We start from the raw sequence: 19,839 nt of genomic DNA, 5'->3' as shown, positions 1-19,839 counted from the left end.
AAATTAATTTTTGACCATTACTTAAGAGTTTTTATTCCTTAAACTCTTTTAAACAAATAAACTGTGTGATGTACAAAGTACGGTAAAATACTAAACACAGTAGAATAATTGGAACAAACAATGTTGTCTTATTGTGCAGTTTTCAATGATGTTATGGGTTACAAAATCTTCAAAATACATATATCAGGCATGTCTAGCTGTCACAAGAATATTGGTTTGAATAAAACAATTTCCTAAATTAAACCTTCAAAACAACATAATATATAGTTATATGTAATACCTACTACATTACTTGATACATACATTTCAATTTTCCATCTCTAGACTACCAGTGTCACACTAAGGCATGTTAAAATACATGGGAGTGAGATAGTTGATAATCTGTTTAGATCTTAGTATCTCTTTAACAAAATATACCTGATTTTAAAAATTAATGACAAATTCTCCAAAGATTGATGTTTGATTATATATGTTGTCAGACAAATCAGAAAGCTATCCTTAAAATGTGCACTACACCAGTAGCCATAGCTCCTCTATTCTCTGCCAGTAACAATTGTGTATCGTTTTCTCCCATTCATGGTTACATCTCCATTCATATACCTATTCTCTCCCTAATATACCTGTAAAAAAAAAATTAGTTTGAATTAATTAATTGATCTGACACGGTGTATTTTGAAGTTTGTTGTTTTTGTTGCCCATGACAGTCAGCAGTGAAAAATGCATAAAATGTTATTTCAGATGTTTTACCTTCATTGCATTTGTTTACTCATTTACAGTTAAAAATGTTATGATTAAGTAAATGCACCATTTCATCTTTAATTAGTCATATAACAAGCTTACCCATCTTATAAAATAACTGCAAAAGAATTATGCAACCTAAATAGATGAAAACTACCAGGTTGAAAAAACTTAACCCTTTCAGTCCCAGTGTAAAACACTGTATGTAGTATTCTGACATAAAGCACGATAGTTTTTGTGTTTTCTAATAGATATTTTAAGGCACTATAATTTATCAGATCAAATAATCAGTTTATTGGACACATTGTTTTATTAAAATTTTGATATATTCGTCATTAGATATGTTGTTGGTCGATTTTGTTGTTATATACCAGCTGTAGTCTAAATTAACTATTAACTGTTAACCAGAAATGGCAAACTTACTTCACAACTTTTATGTTAGCAGCAATTCTTTTAAATGTATCCAGTGACATACATATGCAGGATAGTTAAGATTAATAGGTGGCCTGGCTTTATCCTTTGAACACATCAATTTTACCTTTACTGTGATCTCTTGCGTACCTCCAGACAAGAAATAATCCTGCAGTCAGTTACCATACCACTGACCCCTAATAAGGTAATGGCTGACCTGCTGCCTACTTGGTACCTAATCCCTTTAATCCTTAAATTTCATGGTACCTCCAAGTAAAAAGGGGCAAAAAATAATGAAAGGGAAATATTAGAAGATTTTTCCTAATATTGAAAATATTGAGGAAACTGTTAACCCAAAGAGAGACCTCCTCAAAGTAAGATAGTACTACTTTACCCAAACCCAGTAAGAAGGATAACAACAATTAAAAAATTTCAGACAAAATTTTATTAGGATTACATTTTACTCTTGATAATTTTTCACTAAAATCACATCCAAATGAAAAAGTAGTAGAAATAAATTTCGAATCAAGTGACCAGGGCCAAGATTAAATCAATTTGTGAGTGCCATTGAAAATTTTAAGCTGTTCAGGAGTAATGCTTTAACAGACAAACTTTCATACCAAACTCAATACTTATTGCCAGTAAAACTATAAAGCCATTTGGCATTGTCATCAGAATTCAAAATAAACATCTTCACCATTACATTTACAATCTTACTTATTAATAAAATATTTTTTATATGAATAAAATAAAATATAATCTAATTTCTATTAATAACACTAGTCAACAAAAAATATTAAAAAAAATTTGTGTATCTAGAATCATACATAGTGATTTTAACTAATTTTGGGATGCTGAATTCAAAACTGTTATCAGAATTTGTGTAACATCATGTTTTCTAGATACATATAATTTATTTACCAATAAATGCATAATCATTGTGAAATCAATATTGTAAAAAAAATTTATTTGTGTAAATTAATTATAAATTTGGTTAAATCAACTAAATTTTTATTTATTTAAACACATAAATTGAAATACATTAATACAGTTCTAAAAGTCAAAATTATTGAAAATGTCTTTAAAGTAACAGTTTTTAAAAGTTTAAATCATTGCAATTGTCTTACCTTTAATTTTTAAAATATGTTGACAAACTTTTTTACTTGTTTGATGTTTGTTCAGTTTCTCTAAAAAAAAAAAAACCAACAATAGTCACCCATCATTCCAGGATCCCATTTTCCATGATACCAATGCTCCACTGTCAGAATATCCTGATGAAAGTGTTCTCCTGCTCATCTCTGACAAAGCCCAAATTTTCAGAAAAAAAGTCCAGGTGGGAATGTAGGAAGTGGATTATTAATGACATCTTAGATCCTAAATTTGTAGTTTTTAACAGCTTATTAACCAAAGAAACATAGTTTTCATCTTTTCTGTTGCCTAAAATACCACCAGTGTCTTTGAAGGATTTCCATGCAGCTAGTTCACATTCGCTAAGTTCATTGTCAAAACTTGAGTCATTATGCAGTTTCTCAGTCCGTATGAATTTCCAGACCAATAAATATACCCTCCTTGAGCTTACCATCACTCAGGAAAAGTTATTTTTAAATGATTAAATCCTGGTCCATCTTTGTGTAATGCCTTTACAAAATATTTTGTAAGTCTGAATTTTATGTGAGATGGTGGCAGTATGATTTTACCACTCTCAATTAATGATAAATGCTTTACATTTTTTTCAACAGCCACAAAATTCTGCAGCAATGGCCAGTTCTTTTCTTGGTGACGTTTTTTTGTATCACGACTATCCCAAGGACAAAGAAAACAATATTTTGTAAATCCGCCTTGTAAACCTAAGTAACACAACAACTTTCAGATCATAGCAAACTTGCTACATATGTGCTTTGTATTTTATTGCTTCTAATATTTATGCTATAGTTTCATATGTTTCTTTCATGTCGACTGTATGAGCTAATGGAATGGATGGCTGTTTGTTACCATTATGCAATAAAACTGCTTTCATGCTAACTTTACAGGAGTCGATAAAAGTATGCCATTCTTCATGAATATGCTGAATTTCAAGCTCTTTCACCAGACCATCGACATCAGTACAAACTCACAATGAATTTTTCATAGTAATAAGTTGAAAGTTTTATTTCGTGATCTAAACATAAAAACCTTTGTTTTTTTCACTAAAAGATTCTGCTGTTGCAATCTAGACCCCAGACGTTCAGCTTGCTTCTTTGATAACTTTAAATTGCTAAATAAATCATTAAGTTCATGTTGTAATTAAATGAGATTTCTCATCAGTATAGGAAAAATTCTTCAACATTGTCTACATCATCTCCTTAATTTTCATATTATTCTTCTAGCAATATTGGATTAGATGGTGGTACAGGTACAGGTAACTCCTCTCCGTATGGTACTGGCTTTAGAGCTGAGGATACATCTGCATATTTAATGAAATTTCTATTTTTGAATGAAAATCCAAATATATTTGTCATACAATAGTAACAATCAGTGAAGTGGTCATTAGGTTCACGTCAAACCATCAATACAACAAATGGCATGGCTCATTGTTTACCCAACAACCATTCAGTTAAAGTTACTCAGCACGTTATGCAAATAACATGAGGAGCCCAGATTTTATCTTGATCCTCGAGTGCACAATCAAAATAGAATTTATAAGCTGTTTTTATCACTTCAGAAATAGTCTTTCTTTGAGATTTGGACGTAAATTTACCATAGACATAACAAAACTTGTCTGGATGATTTGAACATCCACAAACATTTTCAGAAGCCATGTTGTAGCAAATAAAAATGAGAAAAATCACTTTTGTATTATAAAAAATTGATGAAAATGTAACAAAGCATTAATAACGTTGTGAAGCACAACACACAGTATAGAAAAGTGAAGCTAGACTGAATAAGATTTTAAGCTCTGTTGCAGACAACAACAGATGTCTGTATGATGTCATCATACGTGTCTACTTCTCATGATAAAGTGTATTATAATTTATTTATTTTTTCTTTATTAAGCATGTATGCATATTTTTTAAAAGTAAAAATACAGAAACTACTCTTAATCATAACCAGTAGTTGATCAAAATGAGTATTATAAAACATTTTTACAAATTTATGATTTATGTAAAAGTTGTACGTGGTAACACAAATTCAATAGCATATTTGAAATCAGCAACCAAATTTTACAACAAGAAAAGTTGTGTAACATGTTAGATACAGATTTTGTGTTGACTAGTGTAATTCTAACAACATTAGACATATCTCATTTTATACTGAATTTAAAAAATGGAGTACTGTCACTACAATAATATTAGATTAATAGATTTTAAATTAAAATAAAATAAAGAATGGATGTGTTGATCATAAATAATCATGGAAAGTTTATCCAACATCAAAAATAATCTTACACAATTAACAGCATTATAAGCACTGTTTCAACGAAAACCAGACATCTCTGTCTGAAGTCTTCTTAAGAAATACTTCCTCTACATTCCCACTTTTTCTCTTAAAAATTTTGTAAATCTTTGTTTACAAAAAAATACATAAAAAAGTTGATGTACAGAGAAAAATTCTGCATAAAATAATGATTTGAATGATTTTAAAAAAATGGCATGAAAAATTTATTTTTGTATTGTAAAGTTTTAGTTGTTCATAATAGTCAATGGGGAAAATTATATAAAATTATTCATTTTTAATGACAGAACAATGTAAAATGTCACTTATGATGGTTACAAACCTAAATAAAAATATTTTGATTAAAATTTAAAACCTCTATTAATTAAAATTTTTTTTCAGTTTAAAATTAATAGTTTGTTAAACGTTTTTTTTTTTTTCAGCGTCAAGTGTAGTTAGCAGCAGCGGTATGCGAGTAACTCCCTCAGCACATAGCACTAGTAATACTAGCACAACAGATTTTGATAGCCATCATTCCGATTTAATATCTTGTTTGCCTCCTGATTTACGCCATTTATTAACGTCATACAAGCTTAGTGATTCATCAACATCTTCATACTCTAAACAGGTAAATTAACGCAAATCTGTTAATATTTTTGTTTTTATTATTTAATTGCTAGTGTTTTCTCTATGTGTTGTTTATATTAACTATTAACACTTAGTAAATAGACAAACGTCCAGTTAACAAGTTATAGTACTGATGTTGGTTATATAATATTATAAGGATATTTATAGCATTAATTTATTATTATAATTGTCTTGTATTAGATACATGTTTAACTTGTAAGTGCAACTTTTATTATGACATGAGGGCAGTTTTTTTATTTTTTTTTGTAACAAATATTTATTAGAAAATTTCATTTATACTGTTAAGAAAGTTATATAATTTTGTAAAAAAATGTATATTTATGAGAATCTCCTTATGTATTTAATTGAAGGTCAAATTTATGTACTACAGACTTACCTATACTTGTCTACTTGTATGAGTAAATGCATCAGCCTATAAAAATTATGTATGTTCACTTTTCTGTCTAGAAGAAAATGAGATCAATGAAAATTGTTTAGCTTATTTACGTAAAAAACTGAGACAATAGCAAGACAATAATTCTTTTCTTAATCTGGGTATATTATCATAATATGTGGATTGTGAATAAATCTCAGTGTAAAAGAAATAGTTAACGCTTTGTCTGTTATAAAATCCTTAAAATCATTTTTATTTTTATTGATGTATACTGTCATTTGTAAGATTAAGTGAATTAGTAATACAGAAAATTAAGAGTAAGAATGATCAGTACTATTCAGACATAATCTAATAGAACCATTAAGTTGCTTTCATTTAAATATTTGTGTAGACTGTTGCTGTAGAAAACTACATTAAGTATGTGAATTAAGCATATCACCTACATACACACAATTGCTTACTGAATGTGACTACTGCATTTATTGTGCACTGATGTATCATTCTCATAAGAATTTTTCAATTTTCTGCAGTTTAATACATTGAAATCTGTTTTTTAAAGTCGAACAGAGATTAGAGGCCCTTAATCTGTGTCCTACCTTTTTACATTAATTTTCTGACCTCGTCTACAGTTTGTTCTTTTTTATCAGTAAAATAGTTAGACCTGTATCCCCACATTCTAATCTTACAGCCTTGAACTCCTATTACCAAAAAATAGTACAGATACCGGTAGTGGCAGCTCGTAGCTAAAATTAGTGGGGGTACTGCTCAAGAAAATCTTTTTCTAGGCCTTTTCAAGGCCGTGGATAAAGTTTTCTGTAAAATAAAAGAACTGAAAAAAAAAACAAATAGAATAGCTGGAAGTGGGATAATAATCTAATTCTACACTTTATCACATTCAAGAATATGGTACACTGTTTTTAAGCACAATGTGCTTAAAAACTGTATTCGGTTTAACCAAATAAATAATAAAATCTCAACATGGATAATATTTTTTAGTTTTATTAGATAATAACTTAATAAAATGTTGGCTTAAAAACACTATAGCTCAATGGTGCTTAATTTATGTACATTTCTACGTACACAGAAACAAATAGCAACAACTAGCACACCAGGGTTGGTAGTGTGGGAGTGATGGTGTTCTTTCTCACTCGCAGCCTCGTGTGCAGCTTCCTATGTGCGCATGCACACAACAGCCAAACACCACACCACTGGAACTGTGAAGCGCACAGTTCCACACAAAGGTTTTTGTATCGTTTTCATAAACTGGGGGTTGGCTACTGACATTAAGTATAAAGAAAGAAAAAGAAAGAAAGTATAAAGAAAGAATTAAAAAAAAAAGGACTCATTAAATTTTATCGATAATATCAAGTATAAATAGGGGGTGCTGCAGTTTCACAATGCCTATATGCGAGCTGCCACTGCATACCAGTCTAATCATTAATATAAGAGTTCTAATCTCTTTACTGATCCCTAACTTAGTTATGAGATTTGTGAAATCCCGCTATATAAATGCAACAAGATCTTGTGAAACCATCTTTCATATATGTAGAACATGAGTTATTTTTTTCATTTTTTGAAATTTTTGTAACTGATTTTATCATACACATCCCTGAATTTACTCTTACATGTATGTTTTTTTAAAGTGTAATTTGAAATTTTGAAACCCATCCAAACTGAAATTTCACTGATCACTATTTTATTTTAATCACCAACAGGAAATGGTTCATCAAATATGGCTTTAACAATAAGCATTTTATTCTTACCCCACATTCAACTAGCCTTCAGAACACTACTTCCTAAAATCTTCTGAGTCAAATGAAACCAGGATTTTCAAAATTAAGATTAAGGGTTTTTAATTTAGAAAACAATTTTTAAATCTACTATACAATAATTTAAAATGAAATTTATAATGACTTTACCTGCATTTGAGCTAGCTTTTGTCTTAAATCAAGCTTTGATTAGAAAGCTTTTTAATTTTTTCAATCATGCTATGTCATAGGTACCAAAATTCAAAGGTCTTAATCCTTTAAGAAGTCGGGTTATTGTGTTTAGCATGTTTATCACATTTTTTATTCAGTATACACAAACACATTCAGCATTAAAAAAAACATGCAAATTTTATAGTATTTAATGGCTGTTTTTCTTTGAGAAAATAATTTTGAAAAATTACTACTTTAAATACGAGGGTTATTTTTTTTTCAAGGTCCGACTGGTCATGAAATTAAAACCACAGTGAAAATAAAAAATTTTTTATTTGTAACAAGTACTTACATAGTTACGCTATTTCTCTACATAGTTGCCACTTCGATTTAGACATTTGTCGTAGCGTGGTACCAACTTTCCAATACCCTCGTCATAGAACGGAGCCACCTGTGTTTTCAGCCATTTTTCTACGCTAGTCTGCAACTTGATGTCTGTACCAAAATGTTGTCCTCCTAGCCAGTGTTTCATGTGAGCAAAGAGATGAAAATCGGATGGAGTCAAGTCCGGGCTGTATGGTGGGTGATCAAACACTTCCCAATGAAAACGCTGCAGGAGCTTCTTTGTTACAGCTGCAGTGTGCAGCCGAGCATTGTCATGGAGAAAGACAGTGCCTGATGACAACATTCCTCTTTGCTTATTCTGAATTGCCCTTCGTAGATGTTAGAGAGTCACGCAGTATGAGGCTGCAGTGATGGTCGTGCCACGTTCCATGAATTCCACCAAGAGAACTCCATTCTGGTCCCAGAACACAGTAGCCATACACTTTCTGTTGGAGAAGGTTTGCTTGAACTTCTTTGGTATACTGGGAGAATGAGAATGCATCCACTGTTTGGATTGTTCTTTTGTTTCTTCAGTTTCAAAATGGACCCATGTCTCGTCCCCTGTGACAATTTTGTTCAAAAAATCTTCTCCTTCATTATGGTAGCGCTGGAGAAACATTAGGGAGGCGTCCATTCTCATTGTTTTGTGATGGTCGGACAGCATCTTGGGAACCCATCTCGCACACAGTTTGCGGTACCAAAGTCTCTCACTCACAATGGTGTAGAGAGCTGACCTTGAAATTTCAGGAAACGAATCACTCAATACACTCGCTCAATGAGATCATCGGTTGACACTCGCTTCCTTCCCTGACCGCCTGCATCATGAACATCTATCTGTACGTCCTGTTTTAAAGTTCCTGTACCATTGCCGCACTTTGCTGTCACTCATTGAAGTTTAATCGTACACATTACTTATTCATCTATGAATTTCAGCTGTATTACACCCCTCAGTCTGAAGAAATCGAATTACCGCACGCGCTTCACACTTGGCGGGAGATGCTATTGTTGTAGACATGTTTATATGCTAGCTGCGTGTTCAGAACTAAACGAAGTGACGTGGCGTGATTGAAGGCCATACTAGAGACGCTGCGCAACACATATGCGCAAAGGTTCATCCGATTTTTGTGCGGGTTTTTATTTCACGACCGATTGGACCTTGAAAAAAAATAACACTACTTTAACTTTTGATAGTTTAATTATTTTATAAACATGTCAACAAACTGTGTTACAATTTGTGTTTGCTCATACAGTCTCAAAAATAACTTTTATGGAGTTAATATATCTATCTTAATATAATTAATTATTTTAATAATTTATATAATATATAATATATAATAATTATAATATAATTATTAATAATTTACTGATAAGTTTTTATGCTTCCTTTTCACTGACTAACAAATAACCAATAAACAGAAATACCAGTTATCTTGTATATATAAAGATTAAATTATTATGTGATTGTTAATCAATTTTGAAAACTTGAAAATTAATTTTCATAAAATTATTACAGTATCTTAAAAATAATTTTAATAATACTAGTCTTAGTTACAACGGCAAACATTCTCAGTAATGGCTCGACAAAATCTCAATTTCATCTACATTTTACCTTAAATATGAATTTGTCATTTTATAGAATAACAGAAACGAGTAACAAATGTAATTTTCAATTCTTTCAACATTATCTAAATTTAGTTATTTTAACTTCATTAACTGCAGTAAATCTTTTTGACATATGTTAACTGATTGCCACTTTAAATCTTTCTATTGACTTAAATAAAATTGAATATACTCACTCGTTTGCACTCATTTACTGCAAGTAAAACTTCATTAATACTTCCAGAACAATATGAAATTGTTCTGTATCTTTTATGGACATAACATATGAAATCTGTAGAATAGTTTCTGCAGATTTTATGTATGAAAACTGCAAATGTATGTGTAGATGATTCACACTTCCAAAAGTAAAGTATATCTAAAGAAATAAACATTTTAAATAATTTTATTTTATATTCAACAAATTACTCATCAGTTTATACTTAACCACAGAATAAAAACACAAGAAATCACTTCCTTGACTTTACCATATCCAAAACATATAATAAAATTACTTTTAAATTACATAGAAAACACATCATAACTGAAATGCTCATTCACAACATACCTAACCACCCAACATAGCATTAAAGTGCATCTTTCTTACATAGTTGTTTTCATAAGTTAATAACCCATTAACAATTATAGACAACAAACTACGTAAAATACAGAACAAATTCAAAATAGCAATAGAAAATATAAAAAACGCTAACATACATCAACCAGCAGTCACACAATACTGTCAACATTTTAAGGAAAGAAGGTTACTGTGTTGATTTCAAAAAACAAACAAAATACAATACGCAAGATGATGCAGCAAACTAACAGAAAAATCAGTGATAAAACACTACCCCAGTGTTATATAAATTAAACTATAGTGACTGCATGAAAAAACATTATGTCAAACAGACTGAATACAAATTCATCCATCAGTACAAGGAACATATATACGAGTAGATAGAACTCGCTACAATAGAATCAACTTCGCTCATAATTTCATGGAAACACATCACACATTAAAGATATCACCTTACATGTAAATTTTATTCATGCCATTTAAACCTAAAATCTCAATACACTTAATAATGTAGAATTTACATTCTAAATTTTACAAAAACAATGTTTTAAACAAATCAATTCACTATAGATTGATTACATTTTTGAACACAAAAAAAAAATATTTCTTAACCTTTTCTGAACCAGAAATCATTGCCCGTGATTTTAAAGATGATAATAATTTTCTCCAAAAAGTCATGAATAAATATTGATAATACTATATAATACATAACAGTATATGAACGTAATACACAGTAGTTGAATTCATTTGTTTCTTAATTTAAAGTCAGTAGAAAAAATTTAGATTGGTATCCATTAACATGTTAACATCACTCTTGGTTGTGTGTATGTACATTTGGTCTATAATGACTTGAGGAAAAATGAATTTCAATTAAATTTTTTATAGATCAGTATTTCATCAAATAAAATGTAAAGAATTCCTCACCTGATATCCATTTTAAAGATTAACATTTACTGATCAGCATGGTAAAAACATGATAAGAATTTTAAAAGATATTACAAGATTATAAATGATTAACTTTCAAATTATATGGAAATTCTTTTTTAAAACCAATTATGCAGCTCCTTCCTCAGTGGATTTACTGGTGCTATTGTTCTGCCAGTAACATATTTCTGGATAAATAATTTCAATTTGAAAGAAAGTTATTAGTAATTTTTGTTTTATTTTTTTAAAGAATAACGTATTATAAACATAAGATATTAAAATTATGAAATAAAAGATTACTTTATACTTTAACAGATACATTCAATTGTTTTATAGAATAACAGTTTTGTTATATGAAGTAACAGAATTAACAAGTTCTAATGATATATAATATTTTATTTACCATGAGTATTAGACGTAAGTGTATCATTTTAAGGGTAAAAATATATTATATAAGAATAATGACACTGGGTTCAATATGTTAAGAAATATATATATATATTGTTTTGATATTTAATTTTATTTAGAAAAAATTATAATTTTGAGAGTTTTTTATTATAAATAAAAATTACTTAGTCTATTTGTTGAATAGAAAAACACCAGCACCTTCTGAGAAAATCATCACTTCACTTGATAAACTCAAATATGTAGATAGACTTGTTATGATTAATTTAGTAAAAACTAAATTTAATTTGATTCAGTATTTTTTATTTTTTTTTTTATAAAAAAAATTGTACACAAAATAAGTAAGACCAAACCTAAATATTGTCGCATTTCTGGAATGAGACCTCATAGGTATTATTTTACTTAAAATAAATTGCATCCTCCAGAATTTCTCCCACCCACATTCAATCTAAAAGACTGCTTCTTTTCTGCGATTCTTACTTTTGCACAGCTCTGTAACATTCTTTTCTTGATCTACAGATTATCTGTAAGGTGTAGACATGCAATACATCAATCTGAACATTACTTTTTTTTTCTAAATAACACCATTTATTTTTCTTCATAGCCTCCTTAGTGCCTTCAGTCACTTAGATATATGATATTTCGAGTTAGTTTCTTTTATTTACAACACTTCTGATATTATGTTAAGAGTTGCTGTTTTTTTCTATTTATTTCATACTCCTATGCACAAGCTTCTAGTTTCTGTAGTGAATTTCATCACAACAAAAAAAAATTAGTTTTATGTTTAACTATAGTACTCATTTTGTTTTTTTAAGGATTTTTTTACAAGTTAAAATGTTACAGATGACTCCTTTTTTAACTGAAAAAGTCAGTGTAATCCTATTATCAAAAGACTGTTTGTGTTTAAAGGAAATAAAAATTTTGGATTATAATATCCAGTCATGACATTTTTATGTATCCCATCAAACAGTATTTTAATAAGCTGGAAAATGAATTTTATTCATTAAATCAAAAATTAAGAGTTCAAGTAATTTTGATTAAAATTCTATAATCCAACATGCTCACCTTTGAAAATATATTTATGATAGTGATATTCACTTTAGTATTTATATCATATTTTAGGACCTGCAGATTTTAGAAATTTTCAGTTATAACATTTAAGACTTATTGTTTTATGTTATGAATATGTCACTACTAAATAGTTTTTAAGAACATTCTCATTTATATATTATGTTAGATTTTTATGATAGGTAGAAGGCCTGGTCTACTCGGTAAGCACCTGAGCTGCTAGTTTGTTTTTTATGTAACTCTCAGATAGAAAACAGAGTCCTTGGAATATTTCACAAAATATGGAAAATAAACAAAATATAAATAACATATTTTATTATTTTTTTTTTTATGATGGATTTTCATCAAGTAATGGGACTTCATCCATTGACAATTCTTTTTCCTAAATTCTATAAAAAAAATACTGTTTAAATTTCTTACTCACTGACCAGATTCTAAAATGGTTATGTAGCTGTTGTGGCATTTATACTTTCTAGAAAGAAAACTGTAAACAGAGACTTTAACTTCCCCATTTTGGTAAGCAGAAAATTGAAAATTTCAAAACCTTTTCAAAATTTTAACTGTGATCTGAGAGCTCCATGACTGTGTTAATGCAACTTAACTTGTACATCCAAGGACAGGGTCATTTAATCTCATAAATATTTGCTTCACCCCTTCTAATTGCACAAGTGAAAATTTAACAAATGGTCCCAGTTCAAAAAGCCTAGTGATCTACAACAAAAGGCAGTTTATTATTATTCTAAGTATCACATGTTGGATTATTTTTTTTATAGAACACAGTGAGCACTTCCCATCATTTCCATATTTATATTGTTCATAATAGAATTATCCCATACCATTATCAGAGACAAATAAGTAAATAATAAAACAAAAAAATGAAGAATACAAGGAGTTAGAACCATGTCTTTTAATACACTTGCTATCAAGCATCTCTTATATTAAACCCACAGTTTAACAAGTTAAACGAAATATCTTTTATATGAGATACAATTTTTTTTCTCTCATTTTTTGATAGATCAAACTGTAGACCTATTCAATGCTAGTTTACTGTTTTTGACTTACTTTCCAAATATGTTGTCTTTTCTGTTTAAAATTTTTTAATATAAACTTTAGTGACCTCAGCTCATATATTAAACATATTGTTTTGTGGTTGTGTACAGTTTTATTTTTAGTCTCCACTTCTTTCATTGCTTAGTCACCTTGTCTGTAATAGTAATATACCTATATAGTTCTGATCTAAACGTATAGTATAGAAAATTATATCAAATAGTGAAGTTATTAATTTTTATGTTTTATTTTAAAAAGAAATAAATAAATTTAATCACAAATGTTTTGTGTTATTTAAAATAATCAACATTTTTTTTGTCTGGAACTCTTTTAGATTTTCTAAATGAATTACAGGTGAAAATAAATTATTAAATTTATGCAAATTCTTGTATCACTAGCATATGATTATAATAGAGCCTACTTAGAATGACCCACAAAGTAGGCATTAGTGCTAGTTTTAATGATAATAATACTCTGTTGACCATAAAATCGTATTACAGTTTTTTTCTAACATTAATAGTTTTTATTTACTGCAATTTAACCCATTGTTTTTATTTTTATATAATAAATTACATATATAATATATAACATATATAAATATATAACATATATAAATATATAAATATATAAATATATAATATATTACATATATATATATATATATATATATTATTAAATTAGCTGAGGAATTTTCATATGTGTGTATGTATAGATTATCAATGATACTACATGTGGTTATTCAAAGTCTGTTTGCCAATGGCAAGATGAACTAGATCTAGAGTTGTGGGATAATATGACCAATTCCTTTAAAAGCAATAAAATGCTACTTAAATAACAAGGCATTAACAAAGAATATGACCAAATTAATACATCTCCAAAAAGATTAAAAAAGAAAATTTTTTCACTGAATTCATAATGAAAGTTACCAGATAAATGCAGATTTATAAATTCTCATTCAAAATATTACTAAAGAAAGCGCAAGTACTAAAAGTACAAGTATTTGATCCTTCGATGCCATTGAATATAGTACAATGTAATTTTGTTATATAAATTTCTGATAGTTATATAAATATTCTCATTAATTTATAATATTTTAAAATTAATACCTACATTTTGTAATAAGTAAGACAATACATTAAAAGCAGCTCAGGAATAATGTATATCAATAAACAATGATAACAATTAACCGTACAATATATTATTTTGAAAAGTGACAATGTAACCTAAATTGTTAAAAGTAAGATAAAACAAAAAAATTAATTTCAGTTTATATTTTTAATAATCTTGCATTATGAAATATACAATTTATGTTATTTTTACTACAGTATACCTAATTTCTTTAATAGTTTCACCAATCCACAGAATATTATCGTTATTATTAAAATATCACTAACACATGTTTTTTATGGTATTGCTTTTACTGTAAATTAACAACAGATATAAAATTTTATTATATTTAAATAATTTAATTAATTTTATCAGCATAATTAATGCACAATTAAAACACACATAACACATATCTAATGATGTTTAATTTTTACTGGTTATTCATGAATCATTAGTTAGTTTTATTTATTCTATTTATAATATTTTATGAATTCACTGTGTTTTATTTATATGTACTGTTTCTAAATTTTATAACTTTTCTTTTATATTATTTTATTTTAATAAATACATTTTAAATGGGAATTTCTTTCTTTTATTCAATCGCCTGTCTATGATTTGGGAGCCATATTAATGGTATGTGAAAAAAATAATTTCTGCGGAAATTTAATTTAAAAAAAAGATTTCTGCTCTATTAATCAATTCATTTTTATTGATATTATTTATTATTAATTTTATTTCACTTTTAAACTTTTATGCACATTCACAGTCAATCAGATATTTTAAGGTATATAAATAAATAATAAAATTTATGTATGTTATGCATAATAAAGTTATTAGTATTAAGTATTCTATTTAGTGCAATATACATGAGTAACTTTCTTTCATTATTTTATACTTACTGTATATACTGTATTTGTTTTTTCATTTTTAAATTTTGTAGTTTATTTTTGTATTTTTTTAATAATATTGAAGTAAGCTTTTCAATCAGCTGCTTTATTATTGGCTAATGTAGCACACATAACGACTAATATAACATATAACAAACACACGTACACTTAATCATATATGCAACTTAATGTATGAACACACACTCATATGCTGAGACATGTAAATAATAAACTCCAATTTGTGAAATAGATTTTTAAAAGAAGAATTTTATTTAGCTTATAAAATATGAACACAATTAAATTCATAAATAATTAAAATTTAATAAAAATCATGCAACATACATATAATTAAAACAAATTATAACAAATACATGCTTATAAATATACTGTGGCCTCTTGACAACAGTACAGTGGTTGCAGCAGCTCCACCTCTCATCAGAAAGGTTCTAGATCTAAAAAAAAACCCTGCCTAAACTCAAAAAAAAACTGAAAGAAATGGGCATAAGAAAAGAGAAAGAAGATATGCTTATGGAATTTGACTCTACTATTTCAAAGAGTAATTTTTACATTAGCTATATTGTATTCTAGTCCGTAGTATAATTCTTGTGTTGTCATTCTTCTTCACCCTTTCTGTGTTATTTTTTAGTTAATTTCTTTTCTCTTTTATATTAAAAAATATTGTTTTTGTTTGCATATCAGAAATATACAATACATTTTTGACTTATTCTATCTGTATCTCTTTAGCTGAGCACACCATGTATTGCTATAACAGTCCTTTTAGAGCATTTTTGGTTGTTCCAAAATACTCAATTAAAAAAAAAATATATTTTATATCTAAAATTGGATGGACATTTTGACTGTCAAACAATCTTAGTCAATAGATTATGAGTTGAGACACTTTCTATATATAAATATATACATATGTAAATATTATATAAAGAATTCAAAATACTGTATTAAATTTAAAGGTATTTAATGTTTTATATTATTATATAGAACATTAAAACCCAAAGTAATTATTAATCGTATCTGTCGATTACGATTATTTGACAATTGAAATAGTTATCTAGTTTTAAATTTTAAATAATTTTTTGTAAAGTGTGTTTGAATATTTTCTACTTTTAAAATTTATTTCAGTGCCTGTTTGGTACAGATCTTTTTCTTTGTATTTAGTCAATCGTTAAAAAATTAGTGTTAGAGGTAGACAAGAAACAACTGAATTCTTTTTCCAGAAAAACACACAGAATGAAATTTTTTTATGAATGCCTTATTTATGCTCTTAATATCTCTTATTCATACTGAATTTATTTATTTGTTTCTTGATTCATCTGAGCTTCATTTTATACATAAAACAGTTAAAGTTATTACTGCTCCCTCATTATTTTTATCCACCTTTTTTTTTGTCAGGAAACAAATATATTAACATATTTTTTTCATTGTTATTGTACCTGTACTTCAATTCACATATGAATTTCTTCAAACTAAAATGATTAAATGATTTTCCATCTTTCATTCTTGTAAATGTTTTTTTACATAATAAGTAAGGTGAGTGACAATATATCCCTAAATCCCTTTATGATATCATGATCTTGAAGGTTAACACCAGTTCTCTATAGCCTAAACATTGCTATGTGTTTTATGATATTGTAACTTAATGTTCAAACATGTTACAATAAAATAAGAATTCGTAATAAATCTAAATGAATTTTTTTTTACTTTAACATTTTTTTATGAATTTTATTGTAAATTAATTAACAATTTTTTTCATAATTATTTTTCTCTTTGAATAAAACTTAAATATTTTTATTTGTCCCAAGACTGGTTCTAAACTGCTTTTAACTCTATCACTATTCACTTACTTATCACTAACTGTAGTACAAAAAACACATGCACAAAGGCCGATCGCATGACTGTGTGCATGTTAGCATGAAATTTAGCACAAGAAAATTGATAAGTTTTCTTCAATAATATTGCTGCGTTGCTTTAACATTCTAAAATGTATTTCTTCTTTTAGTTCTAATTTTACCTTTAGCATTTTTTTCTTTTATTATGTTTATTTGTTTAAATTTTGCCATAATTATAAATTTAATCTTCATACTTTTTTAATTACATCATGATTTTTTTCCTATTTAGGTACAGTAAAGTTAAAATTAATGTTATTATTGTTTCCTAATGTAAATAGAATAAACCAATTTAAATCAAAACAGTAATTTTTATGTTGGTATTACTTAAATAAAAATATCATTGATATTGTTTTAAATAATTTTTCTGCTATAACCGTACACACAGTAAACAATATATATATGTGTTTTTTTTAATATCTCTAAATTAACAATACAGTCAATTATAATAAATTTAAAAAAAAATTAAATAATAATAATAAAACATTCCAGCTGCATTAATGTTTGTCTTTTATTTAATACAGTTGAACATAGTTCATTTTTTAATGTTTCAAACTCTAAAAATTTTTGTAATAAGTCTCAAGGAAAAAATATTTTTAAAAATTAACAAAATAATCCTTAGTTAAAAAAAGAAATATTTTATTCTAAAAATAATAAAAACTTTTTATTGCATTATTTATGTTATTAAAGGCAAATATTAATGCCATACTTGAACAAAATTTTATATCTTCTTGCTGATACGTTTGTGTATTATCTATCTCTAACTATGCCTACTTCAGTTTATTTGTGGTGATAAAATGCTTGTTATGTTTATTAATTTGTAATATATTTTTGCAGATTTCTAATGAATTATTTTAATTACATAGATTAAATAAGTTTTAGTTTTCCACAAAAATATGTAACACCTTTAAAACATTATTTGGCATCCTCCCCCAATTACTTTAGAATATAAAAAAACAAATTTAGTCAAAAATCTCTTAAATACTTGTAAAATGTACTTGTTACTATGGTGTGACTTAGCCATACTGGTTCCAAATCTTTCTGCAACTGGTCTGGTGTAGAACATGCAGTATGTAGTATATAGAACAATTTATACTGCTAAGACTTGTGAGAAAACCATATGCACTAGTTTGAACTTACCCAGCTTCAAGCACTTCTGCAACCAGCAATAAAGTAGAAGTAACATACAATTGCTTTACACCAATGTTATACTATGGAGGTGGTTGTTTCTTGTTGTTAGCTTGAGAAATTGTTTTGAGGTTATGTGTCATTTTGAATTAATTACTTCTGATAGGACTGGATCTTCTCACTAACATCTCAGTATATCTTATCACTTAATTAATTAAGTTTAAATATTTCACCATTATTATGTTATGTTTTTTTAATTTTTCGATAACAAAATAGAATACAAAATTTAATTTTAGAAAATAAAAATGCAGTTGAAAATTTCATAAAAATGAATAACTTTTAAATTTTGTTGCAACTTTTTTTTAGAAATACAGTATTTATATTTAGAGAATAAATCATATTTCTTCATTTAAAATTATTTCTCGGTAGAGAGTTGAAATTTACCATACTTCAAAGCAATGAGATCTGAATTATGGGAGATTCTTGGTAATAAGAGAATAATTTTATAACTAACGCTCACCGTTAAGTGTTAGGAGCACTTTAATCTAGCGCAGTGCTTTCAGCCAAATTTATAACATTTACAAACAAGATAATAAAATATTAGAAGCTTGCTATAGGAATGAATTATTAATAGTTCTCTATTTATAATGAAGATGCTGTAGAAATCTTATGTCAAAATGTGTTTAAAAATCAGTATAATTTTTTAAAAGTGAGGTTATAAAAATCTTTACCTAAATCTGAAATAGCTTTTAAAATCATTTAGTTTCTTTAGAGACTAATGCTGGAAGAACTATTTGTTGTGATGTATTTAGCAACTGAACAAATTAAATTGTGATGTACTGTGACTTCCAGCAGCAATCTATGAAGAACCATAACACTGAGCAACAGCTAGCTCATTGTAGGTAAACATTTTCATAACTTCCATCTTTTAAAAATATGTACTGTAATAGATTTTTAAAAACTTTCCATTTTAAAACAGAGTATGTCAATGATATTAAAATTCTAAGTGTTATACTTCCTCTGTTGATGACGGCATTAGTATATTACCTCCTTTCTTATGGCTCAAATTTAAAATAGTTCATTGTTGTCAAATAAATAATAATTCTTTCCCACCTAATGAATTACATTATATTTAATAAGCACATACATCTATATAATTAACTGATTTATGCTAAGTTTTATTCATGTCAGTCAGCAATAAAGATTATGTGAAACTATCAAATTTTAACAAATCAAACCAAATTTATTAATTGTAACATCACCAAAGATGGTCACAAACGTGACTGTAAGCATTATGACATGACGTTTGAAAACA

At 27.5% G+C, this 19,839-nt stretch overlaps 1 protein-coding gene across 1 annotated transcript in view; it reads left to right on the top strand.

Annotated features, from left to right (window-relative positions):
• LOC142322658 (uncharacterized) overlaps window positions 1-19,839 on the top strand; it is a 440,476-nt gene that overhangs the window by 360,472 nt on the left and 60,165 nt on the right. The window contains exon 15 of the mRNA XM_075361734.1: window positions 5,004-5,188. Within this exon, the coding sequence (XP_075217849.1) occupies window positions 5,004-5,188 (185 nt within the window). The remainder of the gene's footprint in view (window positions 1-5,003; window positions 5,189-19,839) is intronic.

Source organism: Lycorma delicatula, chromosome 4 (genome assembly GCF_047948215.1).
Source record: "Lycorma delicatula isolate Av1 chromosome 4, ASM4794821v1, whole genome shotgun sequence".
Lineage (NCBI taxonomy): Eukaryota > Metazoa > Arthropoda > Insecta > Hemiptera > Fulgoridae > Lycorma > Lycorma delicatula.
The sequence above is the reverse complement of the archived record's forward strand: the minus strand, read 5'-3'. Positions and strand labels throughout refer to the sequence as shown.